Raw genomic sequence first — 16,595 nt, forward strand, 5'->3', positions numbered from 1 at the left:
TTGTACTGAAGTAACATAGTTTACCTAACCCCTCCCTAACTCTAGGGAGTTAACTATCTCCAATTTAGGGCTATTATAGACAGTGCATTTTTGTATTGGTCTGTGGAGGTTTTCTTTCTCTTCCTTTCTTTAAGTCAGCTCGTCGCTTATACGTTCCTGAAGGTGGGACAGCCAGGCCAGAGGCTGATGCGTCTCTTGGGTATTGTTGGCTCCAGGGAGAGCTACTAAGCAATTTCAGAGTGTCCTGCCCTCCCTTCAGCCCCATGGCAATCGGGTTTACTATCTACTTATTGTTGCTACATTTAGAGATTATACCTCCCTTGTTTTCCCCACCTCCCTGGGAATCAGGATCGACAAGTCTTATTCTCCGTAGTTTACAGCTGACAGAAGAGACCAGATGGGAATAAGAGGTTTGTACAGAGAACCCACTGCAGGGCCGTCAGGCAGCAAACACTTATTTAGTGCCCACAGTACGATGAGTAAAACAGAGTCCTGCCTGTGAGGAAATCACAGTCCGGGGAGTGTTATAGACACACAAACAGCCCCCCAAGATCCATCCTGGGTGTGAATCCCAGTGCTGCCACTTACCAGCTGCGGGCGCCCTCAGCAAGGTACTCGCCTTCTCGGTTTTCTTACCTAGAAAGTGGGTTTTTGTGAGGATTGGAGGAGGAGACGGCGTAAAGCGCCTACCACTGTGCCAGATACCACAGTGAGTGTTTGGTGAGCATTGGTTTCTCTTCCCTTCCCTGAAGAGAAGAGGCCAGAAGTGCCAGAGAGGGAGGAGGTGGTCAGAGCCTCAGAGAATGGCAGGGTCGTGGTCCCTTTGCAAGTCCAGAAACTCAGTTTGGGCACGTTGAACGCTAGTAAGCTCCACATTATCGATCCATGCTGTGGCTGGACCCAGACCTCATGAACCTCACCGCTGACGCAGATCTTAACCAGAGTTGGCTACTAAGGATGACTCAGCCCCTCTGACCCTGCCTAACCTAGCAGAAAAGGTGGGCCTCCAAGGGAGCAGCACAGGCTTGCAGTCAGAGCCACCTGGGTTCAAATCCCAGCCCCATCACTTACCAGCTTTGTGACTTGATCTCTTTCTGAGTCTTTCTCCTCATCAGTAAAGTGGGAATAATAATAATTCCCATGTCATGAGGCTGTCATAAGATTTACATACGAAAATATACTTTAAATATTTTTACGGGGCCCATCTCATTGTAGGTGTTCCATACTCAGTAGTTAATGTTGCTGGAAATGTCTGAACTCTCCAGAGATGGAACAGGTCAGGGAAGAGAGGCTTTGGCTCCCAGGCACCCTTGCTGAGAACCGCAAGTTCTCGGCTCTGGAGGTGACTGTGCCAGAGATATGGCCACCATCTTTGGGAATGTGTTGCCTACCTGTTCTGTATTGGATAAAGATAGGTTATTCTTTTTTTTCTTTTTTTGCGGTACGCGGGCCTCTCACTGTTGTGGCCTCTCCCGTTGCGGAGCACAGGCTCCGGACACGCAGGCTCAGCGGCCATGGCTCACGGGCCCAGCCGCTCCGTGGCATGTGGGATCTTCCCGGACCGGGGCACGAACCCGTGTCCCCTGCATCGGCAGGCGGACTCTCAACCACTGCGCCACCGGGGAAACCCAAAGATAGGTTATTCTTGATCCTAAGCAAATCTTAGTTAAAATCTAGTGATAAGGAAGAGAGGAGAAAGATCCAGGCAATTTTGCACAGAAGCCACAGAGAGAATTTCCTCCAGGGAAAAACCCACGTTTGCGTTCAGTGATGCTCATGAGGAACAGGCCCAGGTGTGAACGGCCTGGTGTCCTTATAGCCGGAGGCTGATGGGCTCCTCTCTGGACACACAGGAGAACTGGAGCAGGACATCAAAGAACGAATGAGTTAATTAAACAAACAAACAAACAAACTTGGGGCTTCCCTGGTGGCGCAGTGGTTGATAATCTGCCTGCTAATGCAGGGGACACGGGTTCGAGCCCTGGTCTGGGAGGATCCCACATGCTGCGGAGCAGCTAGGCCCATGAGCCACAACTGCTGAGCCTGCGCGTCCGGAGCCTATGCTCCGCAACAAGAAAGGCCGCGATAGTGAGAGGCCTGCGCACCGCATGAAGAGTGGCCCCCCGCTCGCCACAACTAGAGAAAGCCCTCACACAGAAATGAAGACCCGACACAGCAAAAATAAATTAATAAACTCCTACCCCCAACATATTCTTAAAAAAAAAACAAACACAAAAAAAACAAACAAAGCCTAGCATATGAACTGGATAATAGGATAGAAACATCAACAAAGCAAATTTAAAGTAATTCACTGAAAACAAAACATTCTCTGTTTTTTCGCTATTCATTCAGGATAAGTAAAAATAAGAATGAACCAGTTTTTTAACTCCACTGACTTGAACGGATTCTTGAGATGAAGCCTCTCCCTGGGCTGAGGCCAGTTCTGCCTGTTGAATTTCAAGAGGACCCGCTCTAGTTTCTAACCCCCAGACGGGGCAGCTGTGCAGTGCTCCAGGCCTCTTGCCCCTGGCAGGTGCTGGTGAGTTGCAGGTAAAAGGCAAAGCCACAGGAGCCCTAGAGCAGCTTCCTTAATCCCCTCCTGGCTCTCAGGCCCGCAGCTTTGGTTCACTGAATTAAGGGCTTGCGTGCCTCTCACCACCCACCCAGCCTCCTAGGGTGCCAGACCTGGAAAGGACTTTAACCATCACCTGGACTAGTCCATCCCCGAATTCCACAGAGGGGTCCAGAGAGGTGAAGTGGCTTATTCAAGGGCGCACAGCTTCCAAGGGCTGTGTCGATGTTCTGTACCTTACCTTGCCTTCTCTTTTCTCTGATATTTTATCCCTTACTCCTTCTCTGACCTTTTGAGCTTTGTAATCCTTCCCCCTCCACTGCATCCCTCCTTTCCCCTGTTGCCCACAATCTTTGTCCCGGCAGGTCCTGGCCTTTAGGAAGACTCCAAGTCCCTGAGAGACCCTGCCCCCCATTTCTTTTCTGGCCCAGAGTGCAGGCTACTTTCAGCACCATGGCCTTTTCATCAAGGTTCGCCTTCTGGGAGCAAAAGGAAAGTTGTATTTCAAAACTCTTTATGCTTTTCTTATGTGCTTGGCATGGTGTGTGCAGGCAGGAGACTGGCTTGTGGGAGCGGGAGCTTTGGAAGCTAGAGATGGGTTGGGGCATGTGTGTGTATTTGGGGGCCGAGGAGAATGACCAGGGGGTCCAGGAACTCACTCTTCTGTCTGGATGGGCTCCTGCGCTGAGTCATGCTCCTCCCCTGAGCTCCACCTCTGGTGAGCTGAGCTGCCTTTTGTCCCACTGGTGCCCCTCCAAGTTAACCCCTCACACCCTTCCCACTGCCGCTGCTCTGACTCACCCCTGGGAATGTGAGCTGCTATGAAGGGGCCGCTGGGAATGGCTTTGGCTCTGAGGCCTCAGAGCTGGGTCTCCCCGAGTCTGGGGGCTGTGATGGATCGGGGGAGAGGAGCCAAGAGAGGGGAACCAGGCCAGTGGGCCACCTGGGGCCAGAGGGTGATTCAGGCTGCAGACCTGGGCGTGCCTTTGTGCTGTGCGCAGTCCCCAGCTGGGCAATGACCTACAACTGACAGAACCCTTCGGGTGGGGGTGGGGCAGTGAGTCAGCCTCCGGCTAAATCCAGAGCTGAGCTCAGAGCTAGGTCTAGTGTCCCACACATTTCAGGGGGCAGCCGCTGTTTCCCTCAATGCCTCGCCACTGGGGGAAGACCCTTGAGGTCCCAAGCTTGAGCCAGTGGAAGGAGGACAGATTTGGAGCTGCTGAAGGACGCGGAGTGGTCTTGGAATCTGGGCCATCCCTGAGCCCGAGCTAACAGCACTGCGTGCAGTAATGAGTGTGTCTGGGTGTGAACACTTGCTGTCCCTCTAACCTGTGTGTCTGGGAGCTCATGCACGGTGTGATGGTGCGGGGGGGCGGGGGCAGTGATGGGCATTTGTAGGGGCAGCAGGTGCAGACCTAGACTCTCCCACTTCTCTTCCTTTCCTCTCCATCAGCCCCTCTCTTCCTTTTCTCCGCTCCAATCCTAATTTCTAAAGTCGTGGAGTCCACTCTGATGAATAATCGCCATTTTCCCTCTGGCCGTGGCAATGTGTACTAACGCTGAAGCTTGAGCCCATTGTAAAAAGCTCTGTGGGCTCTTAGCTTTAAAACTGCAGCGGCCATCATGCCGGTCAGTGCCCCAGGCACTGCTAATTAGAGCTCAAAATTAGCCATGGACCCTGGTTGCAAATGGAGAGTCCCCCCAGGTGGATGATTAAAATGATTTTGGATGAGTTTTAAAGGATCTTTTCCATTAGGAATCAAGGACACCTTCCCGTGCTCCTGCCCCCTGTGCTGGGAAAGAGTCATGCTGAGGATGGGGTAGGGCTGGTGGCAGACCTGTCTTTTTCCTACAGTCCTAAGTGACTGGGGAAAGAAGAGAAATGAAATCCACGAGGACCGCCTGAGCTTTAGGAGGAAGAGATGCTGGTGAGGGGGAGGGGAGAAGCCTCTCTCAGAATTGAGGCCTGGTCCTCTGGGTCTGTTCTGAGCCAGGCTCTGAGCTGAAAGAACCATCAGAGTGGCCATATTGTCTGTCCTTTTTCCGGATATATTATGGTCTCTGCCCTTTGGCCCTGACTCTACTCCTCCCCGCTGACTTGGGCCAACCAGCTCCTGGGCTGGGCACAAACCCCAGAGCCCAGGCATCTTTCCTTCCTCCACGCCCCATCCCGAACCTTGGGGTTGCCTCCCTCAGCTGCATGGTTGGCAGAGTTTTGTGGGTCTGGGGTTGGGAAGTTATCTGGCCTCCTGAATCCCCGCCTCTGCCCGACTTCCTGCCTCCAGCCAGAGCTCAGCGCTCTGGTTGGGAAGGCACGCAGGCTCTGTGCTGGGGGAAATCATACGGTCCTAGAAGCAAGCCTGAGCCAGCCTGATAGGGGCCACCTATTACCCCACACTGAGCTCTGCTGGCCCAGCCGGCCCCCCACGCTGGGGTCATTCCCTCCTCCTCAGTCCCTAGGTCAGGGAGGCTCTTGTTCAGACCACTTCCTGTCTGAGCTGGGAATGGCTCTTGTAGTTTAGCCCGAGTTGAATTAGCTGGATCTTTCTCTCCACCCTGTAACCAAGGCCATGATGTCGCTCTCATGGGTGGACCTCTTTAGGCAGCCTAGGTGGGTCACGTGGCTGGTCACTAAGAGCAAAGGGTACTTGGCTTTAACCACCCCCAGAGACTTCATTCTTGAAGTTGTCACTGGACAATTTTGACCCCAGGATAGGCTATCTGTTGCTCAAGTCCATAGGCCCAGGACTCCTAAGCACTCAGGAGCTCTTGCCTCTCAGAGAGAGCGATGACTGCTTGGATGTTTTCCTTCTGTGCTTTTAGTGCTGGGTCTCCCCACCCTTACCTCTGACCTGCAAAGTGACTTCTTTGTCTGCTCCCTCAGGTTAAAGAGGAGGACAAAACTCTGCCGAAGCCTGGTCCTCCTGCCAAGGAGGAAGGGGCTGTAAGTGCTTCTCCTAGACCCGTGTGTGTGTGTGTGTGTGTGTGTGTGTGTGTGTGTGTGTGTGTGTGTGTGAGAGAGAGAGAGAGAGAGAGAGAGTTGTGTGTCCAGGTGGGTTGTGTCCACAAGCCCAGGCCTAGTCTGGGAGGCAGTTCCATGGAGCAGGCAGGCACGCCAGGGTGCCCCTTCCCGTGTGGGGTGGCTAGAGGGAATTGCAATAAAGTGACAAAGTGCAGCGTGTGTGATGCCAACCTGGTGTGTGTGAAGGAGATGGCAATGCCAAGGCATGTTGGGGGCCTCTCCCTAAGCCCCCTCTTTAGTTCCTACCTATAGTTCTGGTTTCCTGAACTCTTTGGGGCTGGAGAGGCCTAGGCAGACAAATGAGAGCTCAGCTGTTGGGACTCTTCGTCCTGCTCTGGGTGGCACAAGCCAAGGGCAGGGAGGGGTTTCACTGCAGCTGCTGCTGTCTCTTCCCAAGACCCTGTCAGCTGCTCAGCGCGGGTGACCTAGAGGCAGGCTCCAGCCGTGCAGTGCCACTACCGCCCCCCACCAAGTCATTCTGCCTTGGGACAGAGACCCTGAATAAAGTTGGACACTTTTAAGGCAAGAGAGGGGACACGGTTCTAGAATAGCCAGGTCCAGAGACGTGTAGTCAGGAGAGGGCTGCTGTTGATCTAGCGGGCAGGAGTGCCCAGGGCTCGGGAACAGGGCTGGATCACAAAACAGATCTGTACTTCGTTACCCCACACGGTGCCTGCCCCCGCCCCCCCCCCACCCTTTCCTTGAGTGGAGATTTGATTAGCCAGGTGTTATGGCTTCCACCTGATCTGTAAGCAGTGCTGCAAGGTCAGGGTGATTTCAAGGGGATATGTTTGAGATTTGTGAGGGAGGGGCCTGGGAGGATGCCAGATTTGGGGGGGAAATTATGTGTAAAGTGCTTAGAAGACTGCCTGGCACGTAATAAGCTCCGTTTAAGTGTTAGCAGTTACTGTCATCATCATCATTGTCATTGCCAACATGAGCTTCAGTTAGAAGGCATGGGAGGAAAGCCAGAAGTGGGGGACAGGGAGTGAGGCCCAGCAGCTGGGGCCACGGCAGCTCTGCAGGGCCCTGACATGCCACTGAACACTCTTGGCCCAAGAGGTTGAGGAAGAGACCCCTTCAAGGCCTCCCTTTCCCACCCCTGCAGCAGGGCCACCCTGTACCCGAGGCCTGGGCTGAGGTCGTTTGGCTCAGCTCTGCTCAGGACGTGGGTCTCTGTCCACACGGCAGCCAGAGGTCTGTCCACTCTGTGAGCGCCCTCCTGCATTTCAACAGAGGTGGCCGCCAGGTACACCCTAGAACCAAGGTCACTGTTTGGGGAACGGGGACTCAAGCACAGCTCATTAGTGGCAGGGCACTGCCTGACCAGCAAGGAGCCCCTAGGTTGACCTGGCTCTCCCAGGCCATGTGGCTTGGCTTTGCAGGAAACTGCCCTGCCATTAGCCAGCCGGGCCTGCCCAGTGGCAGTTCCTCGAGACCGCAGACAGTCCCCACCAGGCAGAGTGTGCCAGCATCTTCAGTGGACTCCTGGGTGCCCAGAGGCTGGCTGAGCCTAGACAGAGTGGAGCTGTGGTCGCTTGAGTGCTTAACCCTTTGAGTGCTGCAGCTGCCACCTCTTCCTCCACGTGCACACTCTGGGAGCTAGGAGGCCTCCAGCCCTTGAGAGGTTCGCACGAGGAAAACTGCAGGGAGACTGGCAGAAAGCAGGCTGAGGTGGAAGCTTCCTGGGCCAGCACTGGGTTTCTGCAGCTCTGGAGAGTGTGGGTGAGGGGTAGACAGTGGCCTCAACCCAGAGGAGTGGGGAGGGAGGAGGCTTGGCATGTCTGCGGGCCAAGAATTACTTCCTAGCTACGGTTTTCATTGGGATGGGCAAGCTCTGGGTCTGACTACAGAGGAAGTTGGGTGATAGAAGGACCAGGGACCACAAAGGCAGGAAGCCCCAGAGTTAGGCCCAGGATTGATGGTAGGAATTGGTGTTTGACCTCGCCATGCTCCACCTCTGCTGTGTTTGGGCTGTGAGGGAGCAGGCTTCCTGGGATCCAGGCTTAGTTGCTGTTCTGACATAAGCCAGTAACTCTGGGGTACTTCATGGGCCTCTGGACACCCTGTGCTGGCCTCTCACAGCTCCTTGCTAAGCCTGGAGATGGACAGCAGGTGACCTGCTGTGCTTTATGGGAGAGAGAAGCCAAACTCTTTGATGCAGTTGTTCTATCTGGAAGATGGAAAGAGGGCTTCCTGGGGTGGCCTCTTGGAGCTTGTGTTGTTTGTTGGATGAATGGAAGGTCTGTTCCACGACTAGATGTGAGGTCACACCTCTTACTTCCTCTGTGTGGGGCGGGCAGGGACACGGGCTGATGCTAATGTCTTCCTGTATTTGTGTGACTGTAGCTAGAGGGCAGCTCAAAGGGCAGCAGTGGCCCATCTAAGAGTCCTCAGCCTTCCACTAGCCCTGTACCCTCAGAGGCTCCCCAGAGAGCCAAGAGCCCTGCATCCACACTCGCCATGAACGGCCCGAGGACTGCCTCAGCGGAAGGCCCCAGTGAGGAGGCCCAGGGCCTGTCCCGGAAGAGGGTGGCGAATGCAGTGAGGAAGGTGGTGAGCAAGGTGCTACCTGGCGAGGAGCCTGGGAGCGCCAAGGAACCTGCGGGCAGAGGGGTCAGATCTCCTGAGCACCCAGCTCGAGGCAGGAAGGGAGAAAAGACAGCCACTCCCACTCCCCCTGCTCGGCCTAAGTCGGAAGCAGAGAAGGAGGCCGCCAAGGATGAGCTCTCCCTGGGCCTGCGGAGCCTGATGTCTCGGGGCAGGGGCAAGGACCACAGGCCACGTAGCAGGCAGTCTCCCGGGAAGGGGGAGAAGCCCTCCAGCCAGGAGCCAGGCTCCTCGGGGAAACCAGTCTCCCCAGAGACAGTGGACGCCTCAGAGAAGCTAGGCTCCCCAGCCCAGTCGGAAGAGCTGGCGGCCCCAGGCTCCGCCGACCCGAACCTCAAGTCGAACCTCACTGGATTGCAACAGAACAAGTCACCAGCCCCTGACGTGCAGCAGGAGGTACCTGAGTGTGTCACTAACCTCTGACCCTCCCTTACCACCCTCACCTGAGGACTGGCAGCCAGCTTTCCCAAGGCTCTTCCACAGGCCCCGCATGACGGCGAAGCTGGGCCCGGGCCACGTGCCGATGGCAGGGCTGCATGGCTTTCCTTCACCGAATGCCAGAACCCAGGGGACCCGTTAACTGCATGCTGCTGCTTTTCCACACTTGCGAGGGAGTTGGGGCCTGGCCCCCAGCTACATGGCATCAGCTTGAGGCCCCAGATCCCAAGTTGAGGATCAGAGTCTTAGCAGATCAGTGAGAGGGTAGAAAGACAGAATTTCTGGGGTCAGGTGGCCTGTGCTCACATCCCATCCCCAACCACTCACTCCTGTGGGACCTCAGCATCTCTGAGCCCTCATCTGTCGAGTAGGGATCACATAGGTCTACCATCCCTCCTCTGAAGCCCCTGGGCCAGAAGTATTTTGGAAATTAGCAATTTTTTATATTTGAGACTGTCATGCAATGTACATAATGAGCAGCAACTCGTGACCAAACACATTAATACTCCCACAGGAAAATTACGACGGTTCATGCTGCAGGCTGGGGGGCGGGGGGGAATTAAACAGTCAGGTTTTGCCACCAAAACTGTTACGAAAAATCTTTTGTTTTGGAGGGCTTTTTGGATTTCAGAATTGCAAATAAGGGATAATACCTACTTTGAAGGGTTGCTGTGAACATTAGAAAGGATACAGGGAATGAATGCTCTGAGCCTAATCCCTGGTGTGGTGGGTGCTCCGTAAATGGTAGCATCCGTAGTGATGCTGGTAACAGTGCTTATTGGTACCATCATCGCCATCACTACTTCTTCAGGCCTGGCCAGCTGTCCCTCTGGCAGCAGGACTCTTGAGGAGCTCTGGGCCTGGGTGGCAAAGGAGCACAGTGGGTCCCCTTTGTATCGGCGGTCCTGTCTGTCCACAAAGTGCCCTCTGGGTGGGACAGGAGGCTGAGAGGCACAGGGGAGGGCCAAGGACAATCTGTCCAGCCCTTTCCCTTGGAAGGCGATGCCTGCTTGGCTGGTCCTTGGGTTGGGGGGCATTTCTCTTCAAGCTTTCCCATTTTGTGGACCCTTCTGGGGCCTCAGGAGTTGGGTGGGTGGGTGGCTGGAGCGACGCGTCAAGTCTCACTACTGCTTCTCTGTGCTCCTGTGTGCTCCTTCTGGCTGAAAGGGTACAGTCGGGGGAAGTGGGGCAGGGGACCACCTAAAGACCTGTCCTGTCTCCCAGGCCCTAGAGGCCCTCCTCTCTGACTGCTGCCTGATAGGATCCCTAAGGTCTCAGACGTGCCTTGCTCCCCATTCCATTCTTCCCGGGCTTTGCAGAACTTAGAAGAGAGCAGGTGGCAGCTTCCCTCACCCCTCCTGGCCCGCTCTGCATCAGGGAAGTGACCTCCTGGCACACAGGAGTTGGCAGGGGCGTCTTGGTGTGAGGCGAACCACTAGCCCCTAAGAAGAACCTCCAAGGAGCCGGAGAGCGTCGTGCGCCCGTTCCTGGGCCGGCTGCCTTCCCTCTGGCTCCCTGTCCCTCCACCTTTCACTCAGGTGGAGTTGGGGCTGAGATGGGCCCCAGCCTGGAGTTCAGCCACCTGTCGCCTGGGCCCAGGGCAGGGGCCAGAGGATGCGTGTGAGAACAGGCCGTCCTGGTGCTGGAGTGGTTAAAGTGGTGGGAAGAATTAACCCTAGAACTCCCAGGCACCTGTTTTTATTCTCATCTGAGAGCTTAAAAACTCAAATTGGTGCCCGGCTTGCCTCCCTGACCCTATTCCACTAACCCACGGGGGTCCCAGTGGCTTCCTGAGCTAGAAGCTTGGTGTGCTGTGCCCCCAGTTCCCCAGGCCGGGACTAATAGTGGTTTGACCTTTAGGCAGGAGCTGCCCCCGACGTCCAGCTGACCCCCGCAGAGGAGGCCCACCAGCGGCTTGAGAGGATCTTCGCAGCTCCTGTAATGCCGCCTCTCACGTGTGGTTCCCAGTCCCTGGTCTCCTCTTTGCTGGGGCTGCTGGCCAGACTGTGTGTGTCTGTGTGTGTAGGCCCACCTGACAGTGGAAGTGTGGCTCCCTGGAGGCCTGGCGGCCCTCACATGGGCTTCCCATTTGGAGAAATGAGAGAAGGGCACTGTGGAGGGTCTGTGCGCAGTGAGGCCTGTTCCTCCAGGGAACCTGTGGGAGGGACCCCTCTGGCTAGAGATCCAGCCCCTTCTCTGGCCCCAGTCTCTTGCCCCGGAGGGCGTACTTGGTGCCAGGGCCTGGTGGGTGTGAGGCAGGGAGAAGACACTCCCCTTTCCTGATGCCCTGGGCTCTCCAGTCCCAGGTGGGGCCTGTTAACTTCTTGCCCATTTCTAACAGGCAAGGTCCAAGGCCTGGCTGACTCCCCTTCCTCTCCAGAAAGGCCTTTAAATAACCAGACAAAGATGGGGAGGTCGAGGCTGGCCACTGGGTCTGTCCATAGTCCCCTGGTTCTTGGGCAGTTGGCAGGTGGACCTGGATGGGTGGTGCTACCTCTGCTTTGCCATGGGGTGGGAGTGGTGCAGGGGTGCAGTGGGAGTCTGAGGAAGGGGTCCTAGACTTGGGGCTGCTGGTGGTCCTGTTTGATGAGCTAGGCAGGGGTGACAGCTCTGAAGGGCCGCCCTTGGCCTGGGGAGTGGCACCCTTGTGTGTGTGTCTGGAGGCCAGGGGCAGCCTGTACTGGGGTCCGGCGGCTACAGGGGAGCTGGGTTGGGAAATGCCCTGGAGATAAGGCCAGAGGCTCCCAGGGGTCCCAGGCCCTGGGTGTGGTGAGGTGGTCTGGTCTGGCAACACAGAAGAGGAGGGTAATTCAGAATGGACTGGATGGCCAGCCCAGGAGGGACTGTAGCCTGAGGCAGAGCGGCTCGCTCCTGCCGCAGGGAATGACTTATCAGAGCATCTCCTCTGAGGAGTCTGACGGTACCAAGTGTTTCTTCACCAAGCAGGGCCTCTCCTTCCCGGCCTGGCCTCTCCTTGACTAGGTACAATACACCTGCTGGGCCAGCCCTCCTACCGTCCACCTCCTGGTGCTACGCCCCTCTCCCCTCTACTTAGCCCCGGGTGCTTGCTGAAGGGGACATGCCAACGGCCTGCTCGTCTTCACCCCTCTTTTTCTCTCTCTCTTCTTTGCTTGCTGCTGGTAGCTGGACCCTGAGGCCGCTTCTCCTGCCCACAGCCAGGTAGGGTACTCCTGCCCCCCTCAGGAGCCCTCCGCTTCCTCTGGTGACCACCTGCCACCCCCGGCCTGTACCTGGGCTGGCGTCTGTGCCCGGGCCTTGTGCTGGAGTGTAAGGCCGCTTTCCCCTTCTGGCTCCCACCTCACGTGGTATCTGGGGGGACCCCTGGGGGAGGCAGTGCCGGGAGCTGGACATGGGGCAGCTCTGTGTCAGGCCCTGGAGGAGTGTCTAGACTGAGGGTCGCCACTCAGTTTGGCCTCTGTGGCGCATGGTTCTCAGCCACAGAAGCCCAAGGGCCTGGCCAGAGCTTTGGTTTCTAGGTGTTTCAATTCTGCTCCCTCTGGGTATACGAAAGCTGGAAAGGCAGAACCCCTACCACCCCCACCCGCACCCGCTCCCCACTCTGAAGCCTGAAGACGCGCATCCTCTGTCTCCCCCTGCTGGCCAATATGGGAACCTGTCTTCAGATTAGCTCTAAAGGAACTAGCTGGAGGCCATGGTCCTTTGATGTCACCTTATTCATCAGTCTCCAAACCCTGGACCCATACAACATGCCCATTCTGTCTTTCCAGACCCTCAGGGCTGTCAGGGTCCCCAGCTCTGTGTCCTTGTCCTCAGGGCTCCTCAGGACCATCCGCCACCAGCTCCTGGCTTCCCCACCTTCTTCCCTTGATATCTCTGATGTCTCCCGTTCTGTGTATGCCACCCACCTGTCCCCCTCGCCCAGTGGCTCATCCGGAAGCCCTTCCCCTCACACGTCTCCTCTCTCCTACTGTCCTTGTCTGCTTTCCAGAACAGGGTCTGACTCTTTATTCTCCCCCTCCCTCTGATAGGTGAAGACAGAAGAGCAGATCGCAGCTGAGGAGGCCTGGTATGAGACAGAGAAGGTGTGGCTGGTCCATAAGGATGGCTTCTCACTGGGTGAGTCTGGGGAGACCCAGGGCCTGGGTCTCTCTGGTTTCAGGGCTGGGTGGTGGGTGGGCCTCTGGGTCTGGAGAGGCCTGAGTGGTGAGCAAGGAGAGGCTGGTGATACAGTGGGGAGAAGGTAGGACCATGAAGGGCCCAAAGAAGGCTGCCACGGCTTCCCGGGCCCATGTCTGTCTGTCTGTCCCTGCTCTGCAGCCACTCAGCTCAAATCCGAGGAGCTCAGCTTGCCCGAGGGGAAGGTGCGCGTGAAGCTAGACCATGATGGAGCCATCCTGGATGTGGACGAGGATGACGTGGAGAAGGTTTGCAGGAGGCTGGTGGAGGGCACAGGAGGTGGGCCGGGCTGGGCAGGCTGTCCGCTGGCAGAGCAGACTGGATCTGTTCCTCAGTGCCCGCCCGCCTGTCCTGTCACACAGGCTAATGCTCCCTCCTGCGACCGTCTGGAGGATCTGGCCTCGCTGGTGTACCTCAATGAGTCCAGCGTCCTGCACACGCTGCGCCAGCGCTATGGCGCCAGCCTGCTGCACACGTACGCCGGCCCCAGCCTGCTGGTCCTCAGCCCCCGGGGGGCCCCCGCTGTGTACTCGGAGAAGGTGCAGCCCCCCTCAGCTACCATGTGGCCCCACAGACTGCCCCCTCTATCCCCTCCCCCCTGCCCACGTTCCCCGACTCTACCCCTTCCCCTTGGCATCCCACGGGGCTCCTGTCCACTCTCACAGTGGCCTTGGGAAGAGGAGTCATTTCAAGGGGTGGGGACAGAAGGCCCTCCCCCGACCTCTCACAGAGGCCAGGACTGGGCTGGTATCTGCATTTCCATGCGTGACCTTAGCCTCAGAACCTTCTGGCTCCCCTGGAGTGAAAAGCCCAGAAAGATGTGGGCCTTGGGGGTGAGGGCTGTCCGTGTGGAGCCAGCTAAGAGCGCCTATCCCTTCCTTCCGTCCCTCTCGCGCCCAAGGTGATGCACATGTTCAAGGGGTGTCGGCGGGAGGACATGGCCCCCCACGTCTATGCCGTGGCTCAGACCGCATACAGGGCGATGGTGATGAGCCGTCAGGACCAGTCCATCGTCCTCCTGGGCAGTAGTGGCAGTGGCAAGACCACCAGCTGCCAGCATCTGGTGCAATATTTGGCCACCATCGCAGGCACCAGCGGGAATAAGGTGTTTTCTGGTGAGGCAGGGGCAGCTGGGGAAACAGAATGGGCTGGAGAGGGGTGTGGGGATGGAGGCCCCGCCGAGGTGCCAGCTCTTCTTCTCCCTGGCCTCTCCGTGTCCACAAAACCCCTCGACCCTCAGCAGTCTCGTCTAAGTAACTGGGCCTTCGGGTGCTGGAGGAGCAGCCATGGGATGGGCCTCCCATTCTCCCTGGGCCTCTGGAGCTTGTGGCTGGGGGCAAGCTGCCCGTGGCTTTCCTGATGGGCCCTGGGCCTGTCTTCTGCAGTGGACAAGTGGCAGGCTCTGTACACCCTCCTGGAAGCCTTTGGGAACAGCCCCACCATCATGAACGGCAACGCCACCCGCTTCTCCCAGATCCTCTCCCTGGACTTTGACCAAGCCGGCCAGGTGGCCTCAGCCTCCATTCAGGTGAGGGGACACTCAGGGTAGTAAGAGATTGGCTGCCTGATTTCACGCCCTAGAAATCAGACTCTCCCCTGCACCTCATTTTCCTGGGATTCTTCCCTAATGAAATGGACCCTGGGCCCGGCGGGGCTGGCCTACTTTGCCCTGAGCCTCCACATTCTGCCCCCTGTGCCTCCTGCCCTGGATGGGGCACGGCTCAGCTTCCTGCCCGTCCTGGGGTTGCCCACACCCTAGTTGGGGCCCTGGCCCCTGCTCAGGGGTTTCTCTCAGGCTGATTCACCCAGGCAGGGCTGGCCTGTCAGTGAAGTAAGGCCCAGCTGAGGCTGATTCCCTTCCATGCTAATAAAGTCTCTCACCACAAAGTGTCCAGCTCCCCAGGAAGACGGTGCCTGGAGGCTGGGCGGGGTGGCAGGGCCTGTGTTCTTCCCTGGCTCTGGCGTCTGCCCCAGGTTTGACCATGAGGTGATCTGGCCGCTGGTTGAGCACCTGGAGAATCAGATGCAGCCACTCGCTCCCATGGGCCTGGTTCTTTCTGGTGTGGGTGGGAGAAGATTGACCTGGCACTGCCTCCTTGCCTACATACCCTCTATGCTGTGCCACAGACGATGCTTCTGGAGAAGCTGCGTGTGGCACGACGCCCAGCCGGTGAGGCCACATTCAATATCTTCTACTACCTGCTGGCCTGTGGGGATGGCACTCTCAGGTGAGATGGGACAGAGGGAACAAGGAGGGTGCTCTGGGCTCCCACCCACTGACAGCTCCTGGGCTTTGCCACTTGATTGCATCCCATGCCGGTTGTTTATTTCATGCCTGCCATGTGTTAGGCTCTGAGCTAGGCCCTGGGGATGGCGAGATGAATGAGCCATAGGCCCTGCCCGGCGGGAGCTCCCTGGCCCCGGGCATGGGGGACCTGGCTATATGTGAGAGGCACCGTTGACCCTTCAGCGTTCCCAGGGCCTAGCTAGGATCTGTGCTCCTGGGAAGCCAGATCTGGAGAGGACAGCAGACCGAGATGCAGGTGGTCAGAGGCTTGCCCGCAGTTACACAGCTAGTATGGGGCTGAGCAGGTGTTTGAGTCCACACAGGGGCCAAAAGCCCAAGGCTTTTCCAGTGCCCTCTATGCTGGCCTCCCTGCATCCACGTTGGCTCCTCCGCCAGGCTCTTCCCTTAGACCTTCGGGCTTGCTGTCTGTGTCCACTGAGAAGAGGATAAATGATAAGGCTGAGCAAGCAGCCCAGGGCACTATTGTCTTGAGCTCTCCTTGTCACTGAGGGCACGGTCTCAGTCCTGGCTGGACTCACCCTTCAGGCAGGTTCCCTGCTCCCTTCCAGGGGTCTGTCTGGACACTCTCACCAGGGCCTGTCTGTGACCTGTCCTAGGGAGGCCGGTGCTCTGGCCTGGTGTCCAGGCCAATTAGGAAAGGCCATAGCAGCTGGCCTGACAGGAGGGCATGATGGGCAGACAGAACTGAGTCTGGAAGCGGAGTCTCTGTCTCCAGCCTGGCAGGGAGATGGACTTGGCGTGGGGACCAAGCGCTGTGCTGATGCCTCGTTTGTACCCCTAGGACAGAGCTCCACTTGAACCACTTGGCAGAGAACAATGTGTTTGGGATTGTACCACTGGCCAAGGTGAGGGGCCTCTGGGGATGGGTGGGCAGCCCTGGGCCTTGGGGTCGGAGAAGCTTGGAATGTCCTGGACTGCCTCATGGGAGTAGCAGGAGCCCAGCCCAGGCCGGGCGGCTCTACTCTAGCTTGGCCGCCCTGATGCTCCAGCAGCATGGGAGATACCAGAGGGGCAGCCCCTCTGAGATCTGCTGCCAGTGTGCCCATCTGTCGCTGCAGCCTGAAGAGAAACAGAAGGCAGCTCAGCAGTTCAGCAAGCTCCAGACGGCCATGAAGGTGCTGGGCATCTCCCCCGACGAACAGAAAGCCTGCTGGCTCATCCTGGCTGCCATCTACCACCTGGGGGCTGCAGGCGCCACCAGAGGTAACAGGGCAGTGGATCCCAGCAGCCTAGCGGGTCACCTGGAGAGCTGGCGGGGACCCAGTCCACTCGCAGTTGGTCCTGGCCCAGCACAGACTCACCTGTTATCAGACACCCCTCTCTGGCTTGTGCCTCTTCCCCGTCCCCTTCATCAGAGCAGAAGTCTCCAAACCCCCGGAGAAGCGTCTCTGCCAAGGACGGCCAGAGGCCTGGACTGAGGTGGCAGTGACCGGGAGCGCTGTGAAGAGCAGGGGGCTTGGGAGATTGGAGGCTGAGGGGAAAGAGAA

At 57.4% G+C, this 16,595-nt stretch overlaps 1 protein-coding gene across 8 annotated transcripts in view; it reads left to right on the forward strand.

Moving 5' to 3' along the window:
- Nucleotides 1–16,595, forward strand: part of MYO18A (myosin XVIIIA) — a 94,279-nt gene that overhangs the window by 36,220 nt on the left and 41,464 nt on the right. For 4 of the 8 annotated variants that reach the window (XM_032615526.1, XM_032615529.1, XM_032615527.1 and 1 more), the window contains exons 3-11: nt 11,787–11,822; nt 12,653–12,740; nt 12,942–13,048; nt 13,163–13,339; nt 13,702–13,915; nt 14,186–14,328; nt 14,928–15,028; nt 15,890–15,953; nt 16,167–16,311. In XM_032615526.1, coding sequence (XP_032471417.1) covers nt 11,787–11,822; nt 12,653–12,740; nt 12,942–13,048; nt 13,163–13,339; nt 13,702–13,915; nt 14,186–14,328; nt 14,928–15,028; nt 15,890–15,953; nt 16,167–16,311 — 1,075 coding nt within the window. The remainder of the gene's footprint in view (nt 1–11,786; nt 11,823–12,652; nt 12,741–12,941; nt 13,049–13,162; nt 13,340–13,701; nt 13,916–14,185; nt 14,329–14,927; nt 15,029–15,889; nt 15,954–16,166; nt 16,312–16,595) is intronic. The other 4 variants (XM_032615528.1, XM_032615530.1, XM_032615533.1 and 1 more) reach the window with 1 other exon arrangement.

Source organism: Phocoena sinus, chromosome 20 (assembly GCF_008692025.1).
Source record: "Phocoena sinus isolate mPhoSin1 chromosome 20, mPhoSin1.pri, whole genome shotgun sequence".
Taxonomy (NCBI): Eukaryota; Metazoa; Chordata; class Mammalia; order Artiodactyla; family Phocoenidae; genus Phocoena; species Phocoena sinus.